Here is a 20894-nt window from a genome sequence, read left to right as displayed (position 1 = left end):
CATGAGAAGAAATGTTGAAAGACCAACAAGTCTGGGCGTATACCTTCTCCTACCTGTTCTCTGAGCCCAGTTTGATGGCCGGACCAGGCAAACCCTACCATGACTGGGTGGGAGCCGACCACGCTGATGACCTGCAGTACGTGTTTGGCAAACCCTTCACCACACCAAAGGCTTATGGGGACAGACACAGAGACCTGTCTGGCTACATCATTGCCTACTGGACTAACTTCGCCAGAACTGGGTAAATGCATGTGCAACACTGAATTCTTAAAAAACAAACAAAACAAAAACAGTAACAGTAAGGGGGTAAAAAAATGAACATGACACTTTATAAACTCTATTACAAGTTTTATGAAACTGTATGTTTAAATATTCAAATGAGGCCATTATCTTATTAAATGTGCTTATTTGCACATTTCCAGAACCGAAATCTGAACATTGGATAAAGCCAGGTTGAAAATTGTTGACATATCAGAGCCAAAGTTTTTTACAGAAAGAATTTTAGATATCTCTTTTTATCACTCCATAAATGAGAATACTTTTTTACTAAAATGTTCTATAAGTCAGGCTATGCATGATATATGAACAAACCTCTCTTTAAAAACCTTTAGAACATAGGAATGAAACTGTAAAGTTTGGTGTATGTAAGTGCTATTGAAGTGGAGGTTTCTGGCTCAGATTAGGAGAATAAAACTCCTTTAGAGAAAATAGTCTTTAAACATATGGATTGTAAAATTACATTCATTTTGAAGACACTACAGGTGATAAGGGTAAAAATATTTAATTAACAGATATCACCATGAAACTTCCCCAGTTGATAACTAACATTAAGATGATTATTTGTTGTATTACAAGTTTTCTAAAAGTTTGTTTAAATACGCAAATGAAGCATTATCTAATGGTAACTTTTGGTGAATTTAGAAGAAATATACAGACGCAAAAAGACAAAGTAAAATAAACACCTGAATGTGTATTTTGAATAGTCTGAAAGAACTTTTATGGAACCAAAACAGTGCAAAGAATCTCAAAATTGACCAGTGCAAACATGGCCTGTGGTGTCTCCAACGAATGGATCCTTTCTCATGTGTCTCTCCTCTTCTTCTCACAGAAACCTAAACAAAGGAAACCTGACTTGTGACCTGGCCTGCATTCAGCACTGAACCACAGTTCCTGGACATCAATGCTAAGATGAACGAGAGCTCCACTGGATGGGACATGAGACTATGTTTCGTTCGCCTTTGGACCAGCACCCTTCCCAGCCTCCAGTCACATGATGTCCCAGATGCTCAGTGATGCATTTTTTATGTTTAAAAAAAGACACCATTTATACAAATAAAACAGTGTGCAGAAAGATATTACACATACTGTATCTTTATGTATCTAAAAGCTGCATTAATAAATTGTAATTTTCTTACTTATGCAGGAGAACAAGAGGCTCCTTGTTATCAGGAGGATTTTTAGAAGATGGCATGAAAAATACAGTGTATTTTATTCATTATGTAGTTGTCAAATAGTGCCCTGATTGTGTCAGTTATACAAGTTGATTAAAAAGTGATTAGTTTCCTTATCTTTTACAGATAGTAAGATACATTTTCATGGTCATTTAAGTATGCTATATTTTTTACCAGTGATTTTTAATGAAATGTTTAAAGAGACATTACTGGAGTAACTTGAGGTTGCAGCAAAATAATGATTTTATGAATAAAAACCACCATTGCAAATAGAAAAAAAAATATTATTATAAAGATAATGATTTGATTCCCGCTACTGGACACAACTAGAGAAAAATATTCGTTTAATTTAATTCATAATTTCACCATTGCATAGAGTCAAAACTATCACGAAAGGAACAAGTTGATGAGTTGCCACCACTGCACATAACTAAAATAGAATGCTATACACTTTTAAATTTGACAGATTACATGAGACACATTCTGAATTTGCCATTAAGTAATCATTGTGTTCCTGGGGTTTGACAGGAGGAATAAATCAGGCCGTTGTGTTGATATGATTAAAACAGTGTCAGTCTGCTAAATAATCCTGTCTGAAAGAATCCTTGATTTTGTGGAATAAGTGAGACGCACACTTAAAGAATCAAAGATAATCTTGGTGCTTTTACTTTGAAAACATTTGCACTTGAACTGATCTGATCTCGTGTAATCTCATTAAGTAGGCTAAATACAGGTAACCAGGCCGATAGAAGCAGAGACAAAAGAGGAGGGGGCTCCAAATTAAAAGTTCTGCCCGTTGCCAGTCTGTCCTAGGTGTGGCTCCACCAAAGTGGCACCTCTCGTCTCCAAACCGCCCGGGCGACATATTGATGTCACACCAGATGCTCATGATAAACTAGCCTTAAGAGGAACGGACACCGCAGAGACTCACTAGACAGTAAGAGCATGTCCACTGGGAAAGTGGCTGTCATTATTGGACTGGGAGTAGCTGCGATGCTTGTCGTTCAAAGTGGAGACCCGCTGGACTCGGTCGGCCACGGGTCACCGGTGTGGAGCGAGACGGGGCTGCTCGCGCGGGCTGCGGTCTGCGTCATCGCCGGAGGTTCCCTGCTCGCCGCAGGCTGGCTGCACAGGCTGCTCTTCGGTCCCCTGGTGGTGCTCAGGGGGCCCGATGACGTGGGGTACATCGCCGAGGACGGTCGCACCAGAGCCCAAGCCGCAAACGAGGTCCGCCAACGGAGGAAAACCGGAGAGCTGCCCCCGGTCTATCCAAACGGCTGGTACCGAGTGCTGGACTCGCACAGGCTGCAGATGGGCGACGTGAAAAGTGTCTCTGTTCTAGGTATGGTAATAGTGGTGGATGCATTAACGGTACTACTTAAAGCAATAACTAAAGTAACCAGCTGCCACACTATTATAGCGTAAAGTGTAGTATGCTGGATAAACATGACCCCTGGTAGACACCAACGTAGCAATAATACATTGTATTTTATTTTGAAAAAAGGGAAACATTTTACTGTAACAAAACAAATAATAGGTCTATTTGTCAGGCTCTCCAGAAGCCATTATAAATTGAAGATGCTGACACTGCACCCCTGTTTACATGAGCTGAAGTGTGATGTCAGCTATGAGAGATGCAGACAGGTGAGTTTAGTGAACCACCAGCTGAGGGAGAGGGAGAACCCAGACCTTTCTGTCCCATTGCCCCTGACTATGGGAGTCTTTTTTTACTGTGGTTCAGTCAGCATAAGGATTGTGGGATATAACAACTTATTGTTCCTTTTATATTCCTTTACTACCATAACCACCACATGACCTCAATAGGCAGAGTTGTGTTAAAGGACAGTCAGAGATCTCAAAATCATACCTGGACATCCTATCATTTTTGCTATGTTTTTAAGATGTTAGTATAGGCATCCTTTGCGATTGATTTGAATTGGCTGTTGAAGTTTCACTCTGAGTTCACGATCACACTGAGATCTCATGCACAGGTTACAGGCATTAGTCAATAGTTATGAGTGTCCCTGAACCCTTTCAAAGTCACCCAGTATGAACTGTTCTGGATAATAACAGAGAGTATGAGCTGAATTTCCAAAAAGTAAAATATCATGCAAATGTGAATTCAAATGTCACACAAATCAGCTACCATATAGCTAAAGCTCATTCAACACAAACAAAATAGTGTAACTCTCAGGTGCACTGAAGACATCCAACTCAGTTAATGTGATATTTCTTAAATTATCTTGAATATGAATGTACATTGTAGGATGAGCAAGTGTTAATACAGATGATTCCCCTCTGATTATTTTTAAAAGATGTATTGTAATTAAGCACTTTTTAGTTCTGTAGTTTATTTATTTGCCACTGCTGACCTTTCTACAACCTGGATGTTTGTCTTTTCACCGCATCTCTTGATGATCAGTGTTGTGAGGCTGAGTTGCCAGGAGAGCCAAGCATTTAAAGTATACTTTAGAAACACAATGACCTAATGTCCTATGTTGGAGTAGATTAGCAACAAGTGCTTAGTAACGCTTTGCTCTTTTTAAACAAAGGACTCATTGTTTCAGAATGAGAATCAGCTTTATTGGCCATGTATGCATACGCATACATGGAATTTGTCTCCGGTTTCCACTCCGCTCTCAATGTACAAACACAAATTTACAATAAACAAGAAAATAATATGTATAAAGAATAAAAAAGGGCAGCAAAAAAGTAGAACAGATGTAGGTATAAACATTTAACAGCTATATACATTATAAGTATCAATATATATCCAAAAGAAAAAGTGTATATATATATATATATATATGTACACACACATATGAAACCTATAAACAATGGCTTTCAGGTCAATCAAGCCTTAACCTCTTGTTTGATTTGACGGTGTCATGGAGACGAAAGTGCTTATTGAATTAGGACATAAGAGCAGTAAACTTGCAGCTAACGATTATATGCATTATCATTTAATCAGCTGATTCCTGATTAATCTTTTTAGCTGATTAACGTTTTTGTCTCGGCTGTAAAATGTAAATTAGATTAAGTAAAATAGGGAAATTAGAAATTCCCAGAGCTAAGGCGCTGCCTTCAAATGTCTCGTTCATAGCCTTTTACTATTACAAGTAAAGGACAAAATGATTATATACAGATAAATCTAAGTATACTGAAGTCTCCTATGATTGATTTAAGAGCATTAGCTGCCCTCTTTGTCTTTGTGTTTATAGTGATCACGCATCAGGCCTCTATGATAATATGACGACTCCTCATTCACAGCTTTAAAACTTTTAATATTTCATATTTACGTCTCTGTGACTCATATGTAGCAGCTCTGTTACACAGTTTAAATTGATATCACATATATCGATTTATTTCTGCAAACTTTCATCGAGGTGCGCCATTTAAAACAGATACGTGCCTCCCATTTTAGATCTTTTATTCTCGTGTTGACATGCAGAGCGACTGTTTCATCTCTTAAGAGGAGTTCTTTGAGTTGGAGTTCAAAAAGGTTTCAAAGAGCGTGTGGGCGCTTTCATGTTTCTGTCACATCATCACCCGCCATAAATGAATAAACGGTGTATGAAAGGTTTTCTACCTGAAAAGGACATCCACCAGCCAGAAGGGACACCTGCTCTTGCAGAGAGAATCAGCATACACTACAGCTAAAACCAATGCTATTTCTTTCACCATTTAATCGAAAAATAATTTTAACATTTCCAAAAAATGTCCATCACATGTTCCCAACTTGTTTTGACCATATTGAATCACTAAAAAAAGTAAGACAAAAATAAAGAGACAAGCAACAAATCCTCACATTTGAGAAGCCATTACCAAACTACTATTTCCACAGTCAAGAATGAACTGTCACGCTTACTATTACCTTACATTTTAAGAGCCATGCTCTCATGTTGCCTCATTGGCTGCTCTAGATATCAGAGTTTACAGGAAGCACCAGTGTAGCGGCCACTGCCAGGTCTGAGAAGTGTAGCCAGAGCGGAAGTGTCTGAAACGTGTGCTGAATGATTTCTATTGCTAGTTTCAAGCCTACCTCAATACAGCATGATGTTAATTATAGTTCCATTTAGAGTAAAATAGAGCATAAAGCTGCGTATGCTTTATGGCCAACCTTGGCTACCTTGTGATTGATAGGTCGCTAACTTGGCTTTGTCCGGTCTGGGACTTGTCTGTGTTTTCCTCTTACAACTTAACCCTTTCACAGTGTGTTGTCAGGTCACGAAAGTTTATCGTAACATTTTGGTTGCCTACAAATATCTTATTCAGCGTTCGGTTGTGCGTTCAGGTCTACCCTCTCCTGTTCCTTCGCCGTCTCACATTCTGTTAACGTCATCACAGCAACTCATTCCAGGAACTGCATTCTACTGTGGATGTCTGCAGTGTCTCGTTCCTAACTTTACTCTGCAGTCATCTATTTACATCATATATTAAATTCCGCCTAGTTTGTTTTTTTCCCCCCGGCGCTGCTCTCACACATTGCACCGTGGTCCAGTTCTGCCCCACAACAGTCTGTGAGCAGCAGTGCGGTGCTGTGTCACCCCTCATTAGATGGGCCTTATTTTGGATTTCTAGGCACTGCTCGAGCTGGCTCAGTGGTTACTGCAGTCACCCAAGCTGTGCTAATCTGGGAGTAATCCAAACACTCCAGTCAGCCAAAGGTCAAGCCAAATACAGAGAAGTACTATACAAAGTGGGTTCCCAAACCTACTTTACTGTGGCTGTAATCTACACCTGTAACCCAATCTGACCAAGTGTGATCACCTAAAGCAGTGACTTCTTGACTTTTTGCTGCTTATCCTTTGCAGAAGACAGTTAGAAAGTGGATCGAAGGTGGCAAAAGTGGTAGACAGCAGTGCACATCGACTGCTTTACTCTAATTGTCTTGTTTTCTCCAGAGAAAAACGTATGAATCATTTCAAAGATGCTAAAATCACATCAAAATTCTACTCACAGGGTTTTTAATTATTGATGAAACATTAAAGTTTTTTATACTACCAACAAGAAACACATTAGGAAAAGTGAACAGTGTATTAACATCTGTGGCAGCATTTAATTAAGAGTCTGGATGTTCTCTATTTAAGTCAAAATAAACTGTTTTGGGCACCAGTTTGTTTGTGACAGCCTTCTTCATCATTTAGCCACAGCAGTTACAGCTTGTTTTGAAAGTTTACCTCAGCACAGCGACAAAGGGTACATTATCTCTCTCTGTCAGTGACTTCAGGAATAGTTGCTCTGGGTGCAGGCTCATCCATAAATATAATTGGAGGAACCATGTTCTAAGGAATATCTATTCTACATGGATGGTTGCTGAATGCTTATCTTTACATTTAAAAAACAAATGTATTTTTTGTGTGGGGATTGTCAGTGAAATGCATCAAGAAGTTTTCACGTGATAATTTATATTAATACTTTATCCTCAAATACGGCGTTTAACATAACCACTGTAATTCGAAGTGGCAGCTCATTCATGAAAATGTTTTTTTGTCCCTGCTGTAATTAATCGCCCTATAGGTGAACAGTTGGCAGTGTTTCGGGGCCAGGATGGGAAGGCCTACGTGGTGGATGCCTACTGCCCTCACCTGGGGGCCAACCTGGCCGTGGGAGGACGGGTGGTGGGAAGCTGCATAGAGTGCCCATTTCATGGATGGCAGTTTCGGGGGAACGATGGCAAGTGCGTGAGGATCCCCTATGCAGAAAAAGGTAGGAACTGAAGGTGGTGTCCAAGGATCTTTATTTGTTTTAAAAGCATGCATGATAGTTAGAAATGACTTGCAGTGTCACCATGTCTCAGTGCGTTGGTACTTTGATTGGGTGAGGGATTCTCAGACTAATAAAGATATTTAAACACAAACATCTTACACATTCATTATCTCAAATAATGCACATAATTCCGGCCGCTGGAGGACAGAATCCTCTCTACAGTTGAACCCAATCGTTCACCTGCTTAATGCTAATTGCAGACAGGTGTGCTTCAAGCCACTATATAAGGCCCTCACTTAGAGCTGCACTTCATTTTGCAATCCATCCTCCATGCATTGCTTCCTGATCATGTTATGCTTATCTGTTTATTTGCATTTCTTTTTTCAGTTTATTGTAATATTTTAAGATAAGTTTTAATTGTGTTTCAATCCAGCTGGTGATTGTTCTGCACTGCAGAAACCATGATTCTGGATAGACAATAAAACCTGTTCTGGTCAATGTCTCTTTAATTTGAGAACCTCAGGCGGCCAGCTAAGTTTGCAGAACTTAGAAGACGAGTTTACCAGTTAGTGTTTCTAAAAAAGACTAAAAGTTCAAAGCCTTGCTAGTAGCTAGTGGAACAAACAATATCTTGATATTTATGATGTTTTCAGAGTCGGAGTCAGTCAAACACAAACTCTGTCCTGAGGGTGGTGCTACAGGTTCTCCTGTGACAGATGTCTAATGTAACTAACTCATAACATTCTGTTCTGTGTGGTGGCGCAAGAGATGCTAATATTTTTTGTGTAGCATTGGAAATATGGTGTACATACATTTGTGTACAAAGTTGACAATTCGGTCATAACGTGGCACCAGAAGAAAGCTATAGGAGTGCCCTTAATGAAAATGTTTCATCCTCTGAGGAGCATGAATGTGATCACTTAATAAACTGACTTTTGGATTCATTTTTTAAATGGTATTCAAACACTAAGCTGAAGTTGTCTTACCAAAAGTAAATATTCATATGTGAATAGACCGTGGTGAAACCTGATATCTACTGCAGCATGATGTGGATTGTCAAAATCCACATCACAACCAATTTCCCTGTTTACATGTGGCCTAAAGAGACTGCGTGGTTCAGAATTTGTTTTCATTTGTCCTTCAGTGCCGGAGTTTGCCAAGGTGCGCTGCTGGCCCAGCTGTGAGGTCAACGGCCAGATCCTGATTTGGTTTCACTGTGACGGAGAAGATCCTCAGTGGACCGTCCCAGAGCAGCAGGAAATAACAAAGGGCCAGTGGGTCTATCGGGGGAGAACGGAGCATTTCATCAACGCTCACATAGAGGTAGGTGCAGATGTGAGTGGATGCGTTTTTACATGAAGATGTTTTAAATTTGTTCGAAGATGAAAGACAATTTCTTCGATGTTTTACTTTATCAGGTGAGACTACTGTTTCATAAGCGATCAATGCAGAAAATATGAACTGCATTTTTCTCTTACCTGTAGTGCTGTTTATCAGTCGAGATTGTTAATTTGGTGCGAGTTGCCTTAATATACACTTGAAAAACTCAGCAGCATCTTATCTTTCCAGAAATCATGACATCATCTGGGGATTATCTTGAGTAAGGGGTCTTAATTTCTGGAAAGAGACATCGCTTATGAGTTTTTCAAATGTGCCATTTAGTCCCATTATGTTCAACATAAGGCAAACATCTCAATGGCCGATATCTCTAAAACTAGGCGACTCACTCCAAAACAATCTAGATTGATAAATAGCCCCACAGGTAAGAGTACAAATGTGTATTTTATTCATTTTGGGGTGAACTGTCCCTTTAAGTACAGAGATACATTGTCCTTCACTGTTGCTGACCATTAGCTGCCTCCTAGTCTTTCCTTTCAGTCGTACATAGATTCAGTATCTAACTCCCCAGCCAGAGAAGGGGCTTTTCTTACCAAACTTTTAACACAATTCACGAAAATGGGTCATGATGACATCTCTCCTCTGTAGGAGATTCCTGAAAATGCAGCGGACATCGCTCACCTCGCTCACCTCCACACGCCGGCTATTGCCAGCGGAGTAGATCTGCGTTACACCAACAGCAAAACCTGGGAATTTTTGCGGCATGACTGGAAGGTAAGGAACTTTCTCAACTAAAAAATGCTCCACATGGTGGCGGTGGTGCTTCTACCATCCACACAGTTTCAGGGAAGCCAAACTTTCTTTATGCTATATAATGGGATTAAGATTTTAAATTGCCACAGAATATATTTATTTTGAACAGTGCATCTCTGTGTCTGAATGCCACTGTATGCACTTTGACTGTGCGCGGACATTTGTGTGTCTTATTCAAGGTTCAGTGGGAACCAGAGTCGGAGCCCAACAAGCATTGTTCTCAGATGTTGGTGAAACACGCGCTGACTGTGTTTGGATGCCACTGGCCACTGCTGGATGTTGGAGTTGTGGCCAGACAGGTACGGTAAAGACAACGCTGACATGGCTCCTGGCTGTTTTGGAAGGATTTTTCTCCGTGCAACTTTTAAGCGTTCATGAAAACAGTACAGAGCCCAAAGGACGTGAACTGTGTGTTGTAACAAAAGCGGTTATGTAGCACCTCGATGGGCTGGACTCATGCAGGTACAGCTGAGAAAAATGCTGAACCGATGCAAAAACAACCACCACATGCTTTAGTTGTGGCTGGGACTGTGCACCGACTGTGCAGTCTGTGCCTTTTCATCTTGCCGAGTGAATTATATATGATAAATAAGTGTTCCCTGAAACCAATCTAATCTCCCCAGTTAAACCTGTTGCAGAGGGCTGCAGGGGGAGAAGGATCCCTACACTAATGTTGCTAAGACATAGTTACTCTAATGCGGGCGGGAGTGGGTGGTTAGCAGCATTATCATGCGATGAAATTAGATACATGACTGACTACGAGTTGGTTATTATTGGGCTTCACAATGCATGTAAAAGCATTGTTGTCCAATAAATCATCGACGTTCAGGTCCGATCAACACAATGTTGTTTTTTAAGCATTACATATTCTGTAAGATGGGTTTGATGTTAAAGTTATTACTAGGAACTTATATATAACAGTCTCAATTTAATACTATATGACCTTCATAAGTAAACCAAACCATCGGCAAGAAGATTGACAGGTATTCTCAATGCTTGTCATCGGTGCTACCAGGTCGGATTTTGCGCAAAATCAGGTGAAATCATGCAGGTTCACCAGAAACTAGATCGTATTGCTGGGCCCGCTGACTAGAAGAGAGCTCTGCAGAACCACCAATGAGTGTCACAAACTGTCAGAGCCTGCTGCAGTAAAATGAGAGGTTTTCTAAAGGGACTCTGGTGCTCGCAAGTTCTTTGTAGTAGCTTCAAATAACTGAAAATATATTTGACTACCAGCCTAAATTGATGCAAATGATAAATACATTTTGTTTCAGGTGGGTCCAGGAGTGGTGTTTCTGCTGTTTGACCACAGCTTCTTGGGTCGGGGCGTTATCTTGCAGTGTGTGACTCCAGTGGAGCCTCTGCTGCAGTGCGTCTCTCACACCATCTTCTACCAGTCTAATATCCCGCCTCTGGTGCCCAAATTCATCCTCAAAGCAGAGTGCATTCAGGTGCAGTACGCTCTCACCACCTACTATCACTGTCACTACAACAGTCCTTCATAGATCACTGTTACGTTTAAAATTCAGCATTACTCTGATGTGAAGAGATCATTGTGTGCATTTGCCTCCCACTCTGCCTTTGGGTTAACTCTGCCTCCTCATTGCCACCAGAAGTAACACCACACAGTAACAGAGAAGGTGTAAATAGCCCTCATTAAACTTGATAATTAGCTGTGTGGCGAAGTGAAACAGCAGTCACTGATTTAACAGAAAGGAAAACTAATGAGTTGACTTGAAAGATGGAAGTATCTTTCTGGATTATAACGGATTAACAAGACACACAATTCGATTCAACACAGAAAACATGACAAATGCCTATATGAAGAGCTTATTTACTATTTTTGAGAAATATTATGCATGTGGTATTAACTCAAAGTGCTACAATGTTGGAGGACATCTGTAGAGGTGGAGTGCGTACGGAAATGCCAAATCTCAGCAGCGGATGTAGTAACAGTGTGGAGTGACATTTAATCAACACTTATCACAGAAATAAATTACAATACATTAATGCAACAAGAGAGTAGAAAATACAGATTGCTTTTTAGTCACTATTTAAATCTTTGTCCTGTTTAAGTTTATAATGGACTTAAAGTAGTAAAACAAGTCGATCATGAATCACGTTTGTTAATTAATATTCATGTTTAGCCAGTGTGTGTGTGTGTGTGTGTGCCCTTTGTCACAGCTTTTTCTGAAATCCTAATTTACAACTACGTCCAGTGACCTTCTCCTGTTTTCTTCTTTGTGTCTAGTTTGAGCGCGACGTGATGATCTGGAACAATAAGAAGTACATCTCCAAGCCTCTCCTCGTGAAGGAAGACTCAGCCATCCAGAAGCACAGGCGCTGGTTCAGTCAGTTCTACAGCGAGAACAGCCCGCGGCTGCAGTACCGGCATGACACTTTGGACTTCTGACCTCCTCGAACTGCAGAGAAGATGTCAGGTCAGGGTTGACATTAATCAGAGGTCCTCGAGGAGAGAGTCCAGGAGTGATTTTTTCTTTTCTTGAATCTGTCACATATAATAAGTGACAGGAGGGAAGGAGACCTGACTTGTTTGTGAGAAAGGGGCTCTCTTGAAAGCCGGAACCTTACGCTAGCCCTCACAACCTCCTTTTCTAAGTCTTACTGAAGTGGATGATGTGACTTCCCAGCTTTATACACGCAAGTGCCAACAGCCGTCATGTCGCATGGTTGGACTGGTCGAACTGACTGAGTGGGTTCAGCCCATACATGTGAGATTTTGGTGAACCAGTGCTAATATACAAAGCAAGCAACACTAAGGAAAACCACTGTCGCATCGCTGACAAGACTTATTCTCAGAAATCTGCAAAAAATGATAATTCCATATACTGTGATGCACATATAACCACTAACTTTCTTGTGTGATCTGCTCCAGCAGATTTTGTTTTCTGTCTGTATGTTTGATACGGGTCAATTTAAGCCACCTGACTCTAGTTTGAGTTCGGTGAGAAGTCTCACAATACCATGATTTGAGATCAGTTTCTGTCTCACTTTGGCTTTTATCTGCGTTAGAGAATATGAATAGGCCTTTCCAAACTGTAAGTTTAAGTCTTTAGTGTTTAGAGTGTGATCACACTGGCCGATGCCTCAGCCACGAGTTTAATGGCAGGTGTGTTTGTTTTCTGATTGATATCTCAGAAAACTCAACAGCTGGCCGATAGCGATTTTGATGAGAGTTAACCAAAACAGTAAAGCTGCAGGCTAGCTTTATCCTTTTGAGCTACCACCTTCACATTTAAGCACTATAGTCATCCATTGACATGATGCTACTATTGATTACTGCTGCTTGAACATGAAGGATGTCGGTCACTTATTCGCTCACAAAGGGGCAAACAAGCATATTTATACATTGTTGAACTGTTCCTTTAACACGCATGATTGCGTCATATGTCAGCCTGATAATGATGGTCTTGGAAACAGAAGAATTATTGACCCAAATTGAATAGCTTTAAAAAAATTAAAATATAAAATGTTCCCCTTCATTTTAAACACATGAGACACTGAGATAAATGAATAGAACTGGGCCTTTGCAATATTGTAAAAGTATATTATTATTATTATTATTAAACGTGTGCTCCTGTTACTGCTATAACAGATCTGCGTGTATCAATATGCAGCGTAAACGATACTTCTTTTTGTTTACTCCCCGTTCACGTTGTCTACTCGTTACTGAGGTTCTGATTGTGTTGGATGACGTGGCATTACATTTTTAATTTCCGTACGATTGTCAGATGGTCACATAAGAGACACGACACCTTTCAAAGCAAACAACCAGCCGTGTTTAAAAAAAGCACCATGACTACCGGATGAACTCCCCTCCTCTGCTCCCTCTCAATGTTACAATGTGTTTTCTTTTTGTCTCGGACTAATCTACAGATGTACTGTTTATTTAAATATGCAGAATAAATCTGTCTGCCTCGCACTAATGTGTTCGCTCATGCATATCTCAACTTGCGAAAGCGTTCCGTGGCACTGAATGCGTTGAATGCGTGTTGAGTGGAACCATGAAACATTGACTGTACTTGGCCAGTGGCACCTCTTTGAGGCTCATATTGTTGCTTAGCACTCCTTATCTGTGAATATGCTTATCTTATCTGGGGTTTATGGTGGGAGAGGACTGTGCTGCCTTTGTTGTGCTGAAGCATTACATCAACATTGCGCTCACTCGAGCTTTTGTCAAGGCAGAAAGGTTTGCTGTAATAAGGAAACATGTTGAGCTTGTGTTAGAGCGGTGTTAGACGTGTGGAGCAGAGAGAAAACAGAACATATTTGTGTTGTGAAGGATGGCTGAGGCCGGAGCCGTTGCAGCCGAGCAGGAAGCCGTCGTTACACTGGAAGAAAAGCACCTGGAAGCTCCAGAGGACACTCGTGTCAGAGTTTTCTACACCGCGAGGGGCCAGCGAGAAGACAAGAGCGACTCAGTCACACAGCCTCTGCTTCGGGATGTTGTTTGTGATGAGAGTGACAAAGCGGGCATGCGAGCGGCGACAGATGGGGCCGACCGACTGACATCTGTTCCACAAGAGCTGGAATTGGCTGGCAGGGATGAGCCGGGCCCCAGTGGAAGTGTCAGGAGTTTGTGCAGTGACAGCAGCCGGCACGAGTGCCCCATCTGCAGCGAGCTGTTCGACCCGCGCGGAGGTCGCCGCGTGACTTTGCTTCACTGCAACCACACACTGTGCCACCACTGCGTGGCCGGCATCATGAGGCGGGCCAAGGACCAGAGCCGGCTGCGGTGCCCCTTCTGCCGACAGACCACCCCGTTCCCGCAGTGGGAGATCAGACGACTGCAGGAGGAGTCGTACTACGGCGGCGACGTTTACGAGCCCGGACCGGCCCCCGTCGCCACTCCTGGCCCTGAACTTCCGGCCGTCCCGGGACCCCCTCTGTGCTGCTTTGCTGTGGACGCGCACAGGAACACATGTTGCGAGTACCCGTCCTGCCTGGTTGAAGGACTGATGCTGGCGCAACCGCGCTCCCTCTGCTTCTCCGTCACCGCCCTGCTGCTGCTCTTCCTGCTGCTGCTGGGCGTCTTCCTGTACATGGTTGTTCCTGTCATAATGCTGTCCATACTTTTCACAAACGGCTAAGCTCAGAGGTCATCGTCAGTGTTTTATGAATGAACTGCCCGTCGACTGTTATGATACGGTCACAAATAAGTGACATTTGGGGAAATACAAGCATCTGCATGGTTGTCACTTCGAACGGGGAACATACAGTGTGGCTTTGAGGAACATGCTTTTCCTCAAACAGTTACTCTGCTATCATATGTCATTTGCACTTCCATTGTTTTATTAACCTTATTTATTTTCTTTCTTTTCACATGCCCTGATTATTCCAGACTCACCTTTGGACTGTATAACAGTCTTTTACTATAGATATCATAACTGGAAAAAGTCCAATTTGGAGTTGGCAAAAAGCTAACTTGACTCCTAAATAGGTTAACGTGAACGTTCACATGAAGAATTAGGTTTTAATTTTGTAAACGTATTGAAAAATAAACAGGATTTCGGCACCATGAAGTTCATCGTAGAACATTTTTTAAAATATCTCTCGAAGTGAAGGGTTCCAGTCTCTTATCAGTTTGTTCAACCTCTGACTTTCATGTTCTTTGAAGAGTACCTCTGATTTGTTCTGCAGGGTTTGGTGCCACGAATAAATGGAGGTTTGACTTTGGATCAAAACTCTTCATATCCTTCTGGGTCTCATGTTGACCTACTTCTCATCAGAACAGCTCGGATGCTCTCTGCCGTGACTGCTCCATATTCTTAGCAACAAAAAAACCTAGCTTGATCTCCTTTCATAGTGCGCATGAGGGAGGATTGGCCCGGCAATTTAATCCTTTATATCCATTTTATTTAAAGAGAGAAAGGAAAAGGGCAACGATGAAAGCTGGAATCTTCCTATTTTTTTTTTTTGTTGCTGGTGCACTTTCATGTTTGTCGCTATGTATCTGTGCTACTAAATGGATATATTACCATAGATACTCATATATGCTGGAGTCACTCATAGTGACAAACCCAAATAACATGTTAACGCTGCTCTCATCAGAGATCAGTTTAAAACCTCTGGTGAACCCAGTGCCACAGCCAGATATTTTTCTGGATGTACAGTTTATGAGCTGGACAGCCACACGACGAATGCTGACAAATGAATGATACTTTTCCTCCGATCGCTAAATGTGAGAACTACTAACCTGTTAGCCATTGCAACTTTAAAAGTGACAATATGTCAAAGTTGTTCTCAGTCTGCCCTCGCTGCCCCCAAGTGGACAAAAAAAATCAATAAAAGCATTAATTTGTGCAGCTTTAACAAATAAGTGCAGAGGAAAGCGGTAACAGTTTAAAAAATATCTATAATAATTGTCATAATTAACTATGTTGTAGTTCATGTAATGTAACAGAGCGAAATGTAACTTTTGTTTACATTTTGTGGACATTCTTGTGTTGGGCATTATTATTAGGTCTGCTTGATTTAATATATTACAAAAGAGGCAGTGTTTTTGATGCAGTTTCCAAGACTTTAGGTTTCCATTAGCATTGGTTGACTGGCTGTAAAGTCTAATGCCAATTATGAAACAAAGGTAACAGCCAAGACATGATTGTCCAAAATACATCAACCGTATTACTTATAAAGTACTGCTCCATAAAGAAGATCATGTTTTATATATCGCCTTGGGCACGCTGATGTACAGAGTCAATAACACCTTCTTGTGTTTCAAAATGCTGACGAGAAGGACGTGATGTAGTAAAAAAAGTGCTCGATGGACCACAGACTACACACACACACTCCAGGTGTGTTCCATATGCTTTATATCTGTATCAAACATTAACAGGACCATCGTTGTCTCTTTAGAATAACATGTCCGCCTGTGTTCCTGAGGTCTAATCCTCAGCTGACTCGATCGATTGTCTCAATTACTCAAGCAAGAGATTTGAAGCGGAACAGGCCTCTTTAATGCGAGACTGACAATTGATCCATATCGACCAGGCCTGCACCCCCCCCCCCCCACACAAGGCTTTGCAGCACGTTAGCTCTCGAATCTAAAATCCAGAATAATCGTTGTGTTCTCTGCGGCATGAATACTTCAGCTCGGGACGAGCAAGCAAGCGAGCACTGAGGGGGCTTGCACATCTATAATTTATGCGAGGGCTCCTCGCTACATGAGAAACACATCAGATAGGCAGGCATCCATCTGCACATGACTCACTGAGGCAAAGCATTTCCAAGAGTGTTTGTGTCAACACACTGGCAGAGCGTGACCTGTTTAGCTTCGGGCTTAGATCAGATAACGTGGCTGTCCAACCGCCGTGTGCATCAGCTCCAAAGTGACAAGCATATATTCAGTAGGCTATGGAGGCCAGCATATATTCATGTGGGAGCAAATGTGTTCCCGAAAAACGCTCTCATCGGACGCAAAGAGCAACACGAGGAGATGAAGACATGCAGTTTGCAGACAAACGTGCTGCTGTCGTGCTAAACGCTAAAGCATGTCAGAGTTCAAGTGCTCTGTCTGCTCCCCACCGCTCCCATTGTGTGTTCCATACGTGGGTGAGTCTTCAGTTAAAGGCTATTTTAACCACCTGAAATAAAACTTTAAAAAAATTAATTGAAATGACTTAAGTCTCTTTTTATCTTTCTTAAAAATGTCATACCAAGTCCTATAAAGATGCAGGTTGGATAACTGTGATTTCAAAAATGTGGATGGTTTATTGAGGCATTATCTAGTTGGGGGTACATGTTATGTTCCCTGGTGATATTAATATTTTAACTATTCATAACTATTTTCTTCAAACATATATTTTACCAATTTAGGGAAAACATATTCTGAAGTCAAACATTTGGTGCACACGGTTTCACTTAGAAACGGACCTCCTGCATCCTCCTGCATCTAATGTAACCAGCAACACAGGATGTCCACGGAGAGTCAAAAGAGGAGAAGTCACACATACATTCAGTGGGGTACAGCACATGTGCAGTAAAATCTGGTCTGCAAGGCGCCAACCTCCGGTTCTGAGAAGTGAAGCCAATGTGGAAGTGCCTTTAACTTGCATTCTTTCTAGTGGTCATCAGGGGGCGACTCCTCTGGTTGCAAAAAGAAGTCTATGAGAAAATGACTCTACTTCTCTCTTGATTTATTACCTCAGTAAACATTATAAACATGAGTTTATGGTCTCAATCTCTAGTTTCAAGTCTTCTTCAATACAGCATGATGTTCATTTAGCAAATGATGATCCATTTAGAGTCAAACAGACCATAAAGCAGGGTATGCTTTAGGGCAGGGCTACCTTGTGATTGACAGGTCACTACCAGAGTCGTATACGACACTCTGCATCACTCCTCCACAGTCCAAATATGGTCACTTCTGTTCACTGGTTGCAAAAAAACAAGATGTCGAACTCGAGGCTTCAAAACCTTAGTCCACAAACCAATGGGTGACATCATGACGACTAAGTCCACTTCTTATATACAGCCATATGGAGTGGACCCAAAAAAGCTCTGCCAGGCTGAGCACAACCTGAGCGGACACCACAACTTTATTTTCCGCGCCAGTCTGCAACAACTCTCCAACATCCCAGCTCCAGTTACACTGGGCATGTGCTGTACCCTATAGCTCAAGACCTTGTCCCAGCCTTCATTCCGTAGCCTTGAGGATGTCAAGTCTCTCAGTGTCGGCCATTTTGACTACATTCTGGGGATTTCTGAAAAATAGTTGATCAGAAATATCGCATTGTCAAGAAGTGTACTAATTTACCGTCGACTATGCTGGGTATATTAGTAGGTTTACATTTCTTTTATGATTCGAATTCAAATATATGTTTAAATTCAAGGTCAACCTGATAAAGACTCTCATGAGTAACATCGTTGACCACAACCTGTTTGTTAGAAAGCACATTACTATTGTACTTTTTTGTTTATGTAAAATGTACAGTGATGCTATAGTGTGCAGCATATTATAAACATTCACTGGCTGGTGTAGTTGTTGCAACAAAGTTATTTTTATTGAGAAAGCTGGTGCGCAGTGTGCTTATTAACTTATTTTCGATTGGCCCTTTTCACCATGACAGGAAAGGAAGGTGAGGAGAGAAATAGGACACACCTGGTGTGCAGGTGGAGGGTAAATCAACTAACCACAGCAGCATGGTGCAGGAGTGAGTGGTTAAAGGAGGAGATGTTTTGACGTTTGACATTTTTGCTCTAAAAACAAACAAACCCAATGTGACACACATGAAGTAAACTGAGAAGCAAGTGACCCGAGCTCCGGCTGGATTTCCTAAACTCCCTCGTAACAACAAGGCTCTGCTGGAGATACAGATCCCAGGAGCAGGTGGGATGAATGGAATCTTGTTCAGCTATACATCTTGGACCTGTTCGGTTTTAATTGTGTTGAGCCATAAAGATAAGTCTCCTTTATTGCCTCCTTTATAACTCTCCAGGCTTCTCCTTCCGAATTTCATTCCCCTTGATTTAATGGGCAGCACTTCTGAAACACACAAACGTCCCTCTTCTAGCCTCGCAGAGGACTGAGTGGGTGGTGTACGAGTCCGTATTACAATGTGTGGGCAGCAGCCCAAGAGTGTGTCCCTGTGTGTGTGGATTACTGGAGTGTAAATTCTGTGATCGTCTTTGTGTGCTGAAGACTGAGTCTTTATAGGACTCTCGTGTTGTGCTGCTCCTCCAGCAAACTTCTTACATAATGACTGCAGAGCAGATTGGTGGCTTTATTGATGTGTGAGTGGTGGAGGAGTGGGCAGGAGGAGAGGCTGAGGAGGGCTTTATAACCTCACTTAATGAGAGGTTCAGCACGCCGTCAGGGCCATCCAATAAGTGGTGAGATAACAAACTGGCAGTGGCAGGTATGCAGAGGGTGGGAAGGGAATCATTAGGTGCTCTGTTCAACACCATTCATTTAAGATTTATTGTCAGCGGTTTTGGATGGCGGCAGGGCCTTTTCTCCTCCCATCTGGTATTTTTGAGGCAGTGTGTTTAGTGGTTCCAGGATGTGAGGATGAGGGGGGGGAAAAGCCTCTGAAAGTGGATGTATCTCCAGAGGGACACTGTGTATCCAGTCAGACCAGCCAGCCTCACTTTCTCCAAAATGTTCACATGTTTCTCATGTTGCTTCAGCACTCTTATATAATGGATACTGATGTTTTTGTTTTTTCCTTTGAAACTTTAATATCGTTGTGTTCCCTTTTACGGGATTTCTTCCACGGCTTCCAGTTTCTTTTTAATTGGTTGATTTTGTGACTACAATTTTCTGCCATAACAGTTATTTCAATGTTATAACATTTTTAGTTCAACTGATGGATTTATTATACCTTTATGGTCTGAGAAAAGTCTCCTATATATTTGGTTAAACAATCCTAATCATTTGTTACAAACTTTTATTTTTGGACGATGGATCTGAAAATCAAGTGAACAGAAGTGAATTGAAAATGGAATTAATGTGTTCAGATGTTCTGAGATGTGTTCACAGTTCTGCTTTGTGTTGATAATAATGATACCAAACACATGCTCCATGCCAGAGGCCTGCTGTGGCCCCTTCACTTATTTAGTTACACGGTTTGTTGTTTTTGTTGCACAATTAAGTGTCCATACTGTCAAAATACAGCTTGTTCTATACACAATTCAGACTGAGGTGGGTTTCTTGCAGGAAGATGTTAAAATAATGTTAGAAGAAAAACTTATTTCTTTTAACAGCGCACACCTTATATAGTCCTTGTCTTAAGAACAGAAAAGAACCCTCAACAAATCATGTTTGAGACAAGCTCATTAAAGCACACAGCCAGCAGCTGATGACTGTTGACTTCCTCAGCCTTGTGATTAATTTATCAGCTCACTGCATCACGGAGAGACACCAGTGTTGTGCGATTTATAATTCAGAACACTGTTCGATGGTTTTACACTGGCCTCATTTCCCAAACACCCTTTTCAATCGCAGTTGTTGATATCCGCAAACACACAACACAAACACCCTCGGGGCAAAACTATTCAAATATTTGACTGTTAATAATCAAGATGAAATGATAAACGGCCGTTTGAGTGGTTCACACAACGACGTCCTCCTGAATATCTTTTTACCGTTTCATGTGTCTGTGCATGCTCGTTTTGTTCGAGTCATTTGTTTCGACGTTTCCTGCTGTGATGAACACACTCACTGTCTGCCTGTCAGGCAATATGTCCTCCCTGTAAAGATCCCTCTCGTGCATGTGTGCTGTAAAAAATTAATTAATAAATAAATCTAGTTTCCTTGGTAACCAGGAGATTGACTCTGCTCATGTACCTCGCTGCTCCAAACAGTTACCGAAACGCTCCAAAGCGCGGGGTCAGAGATTACACAACATCCACAACAATGCGTCTGCAAACACACACATACACGTACACATACACATACACACACACATACACGACAGACAGACGGACAGATGTGTCCGGCCGTGTTGAAGTGTGACGGCTGGATAGACGGACGCCACTGACATGCTGCTTGATTAATGAGCTATCCACGGAAGTCGGACGCAGAGAGCTATAGGTTACGCGACAAATCAGTCTCTGTCTCTC

The 20894-nt window shown here is 41.6% G+C and overlaps 1 protein-coding gene across 1 annotated transcript; it reads left to right on the top strand.

Annotated features, from left to right (window-relative positions):
• The first annotated feature begins 11 nt into the window (after window positions 1-11).
• On the top strand, window positions 12-12934 carry LOC116388238 (cholesterol 7-desaturase). Its single transcript, XM_031855920.1, has 8 exons — window positions 12-241; window positions 2351-2793; window positions 6972-7160; window positions 8305-8483; window positions 9147-9272; window positions 9491-9610; window positions 10586-10762; window positions 11563-12934. Exons 1-8 carry the CDS (start codon window positions 12-14, stop codon window positions 11722-11724), a joined length of 1626 nt encoding a protein of 541 aa, XP_031711780.1. The 3' UTR covers window positions 11725-12934.
• The last annotated feature ends 7960 nt before the right edge of the window (window positions 12935-20894 follow it).

The sequence above is a fragment of the Anarrhichthys ocellatus genome, unplaced genomic scaffold (assembly GCF_004355925.1).
Source record: "Anarrhichthys ocellatus isolate YVR2014 unplaced genomic scaffold, GSC_Weel_1.0 scaffold16, whole genome shotgun sequence".
In the NCBI taxonomy this organism is placed as follows: Eukaryota; Metazoa; Chordata; class Actinopteri; order Perciformes; family Anarhichadidae; genus Anarrhichthys; species Anarrhichthys ocellatus.
Note: the sequence above shows the minus strand (reverse complement) of the source record. Positions and strands in the feature narration are given on the sequence as shown.

Excerpts from the sequence above, each read along its gene's own strand:
- LOC116388238 (XM_031855920.1), top strand. The coding sequence starts at position 12 with ATGTTGAAAGACCAACAAGTCTGGGCGTATACCTTCTCCTACCTGTTC. Across the intron at positions 7,161-8,304 it reads GATCCCCTATGCAGAAAAAG|TGCCGGAGTTTGCCAAGGTG; the intron begins GTAGGAACTGAA and ends TTTGTCCTTCAG. Across the intron at positions 10,763-11,562 it reads TCAAAGCAGAGTGCATTCAG|TTTGAGCGCGACGTGATGAT; the intron begins GTGCAGTACGCT and ends CTTTGTGTCTAG.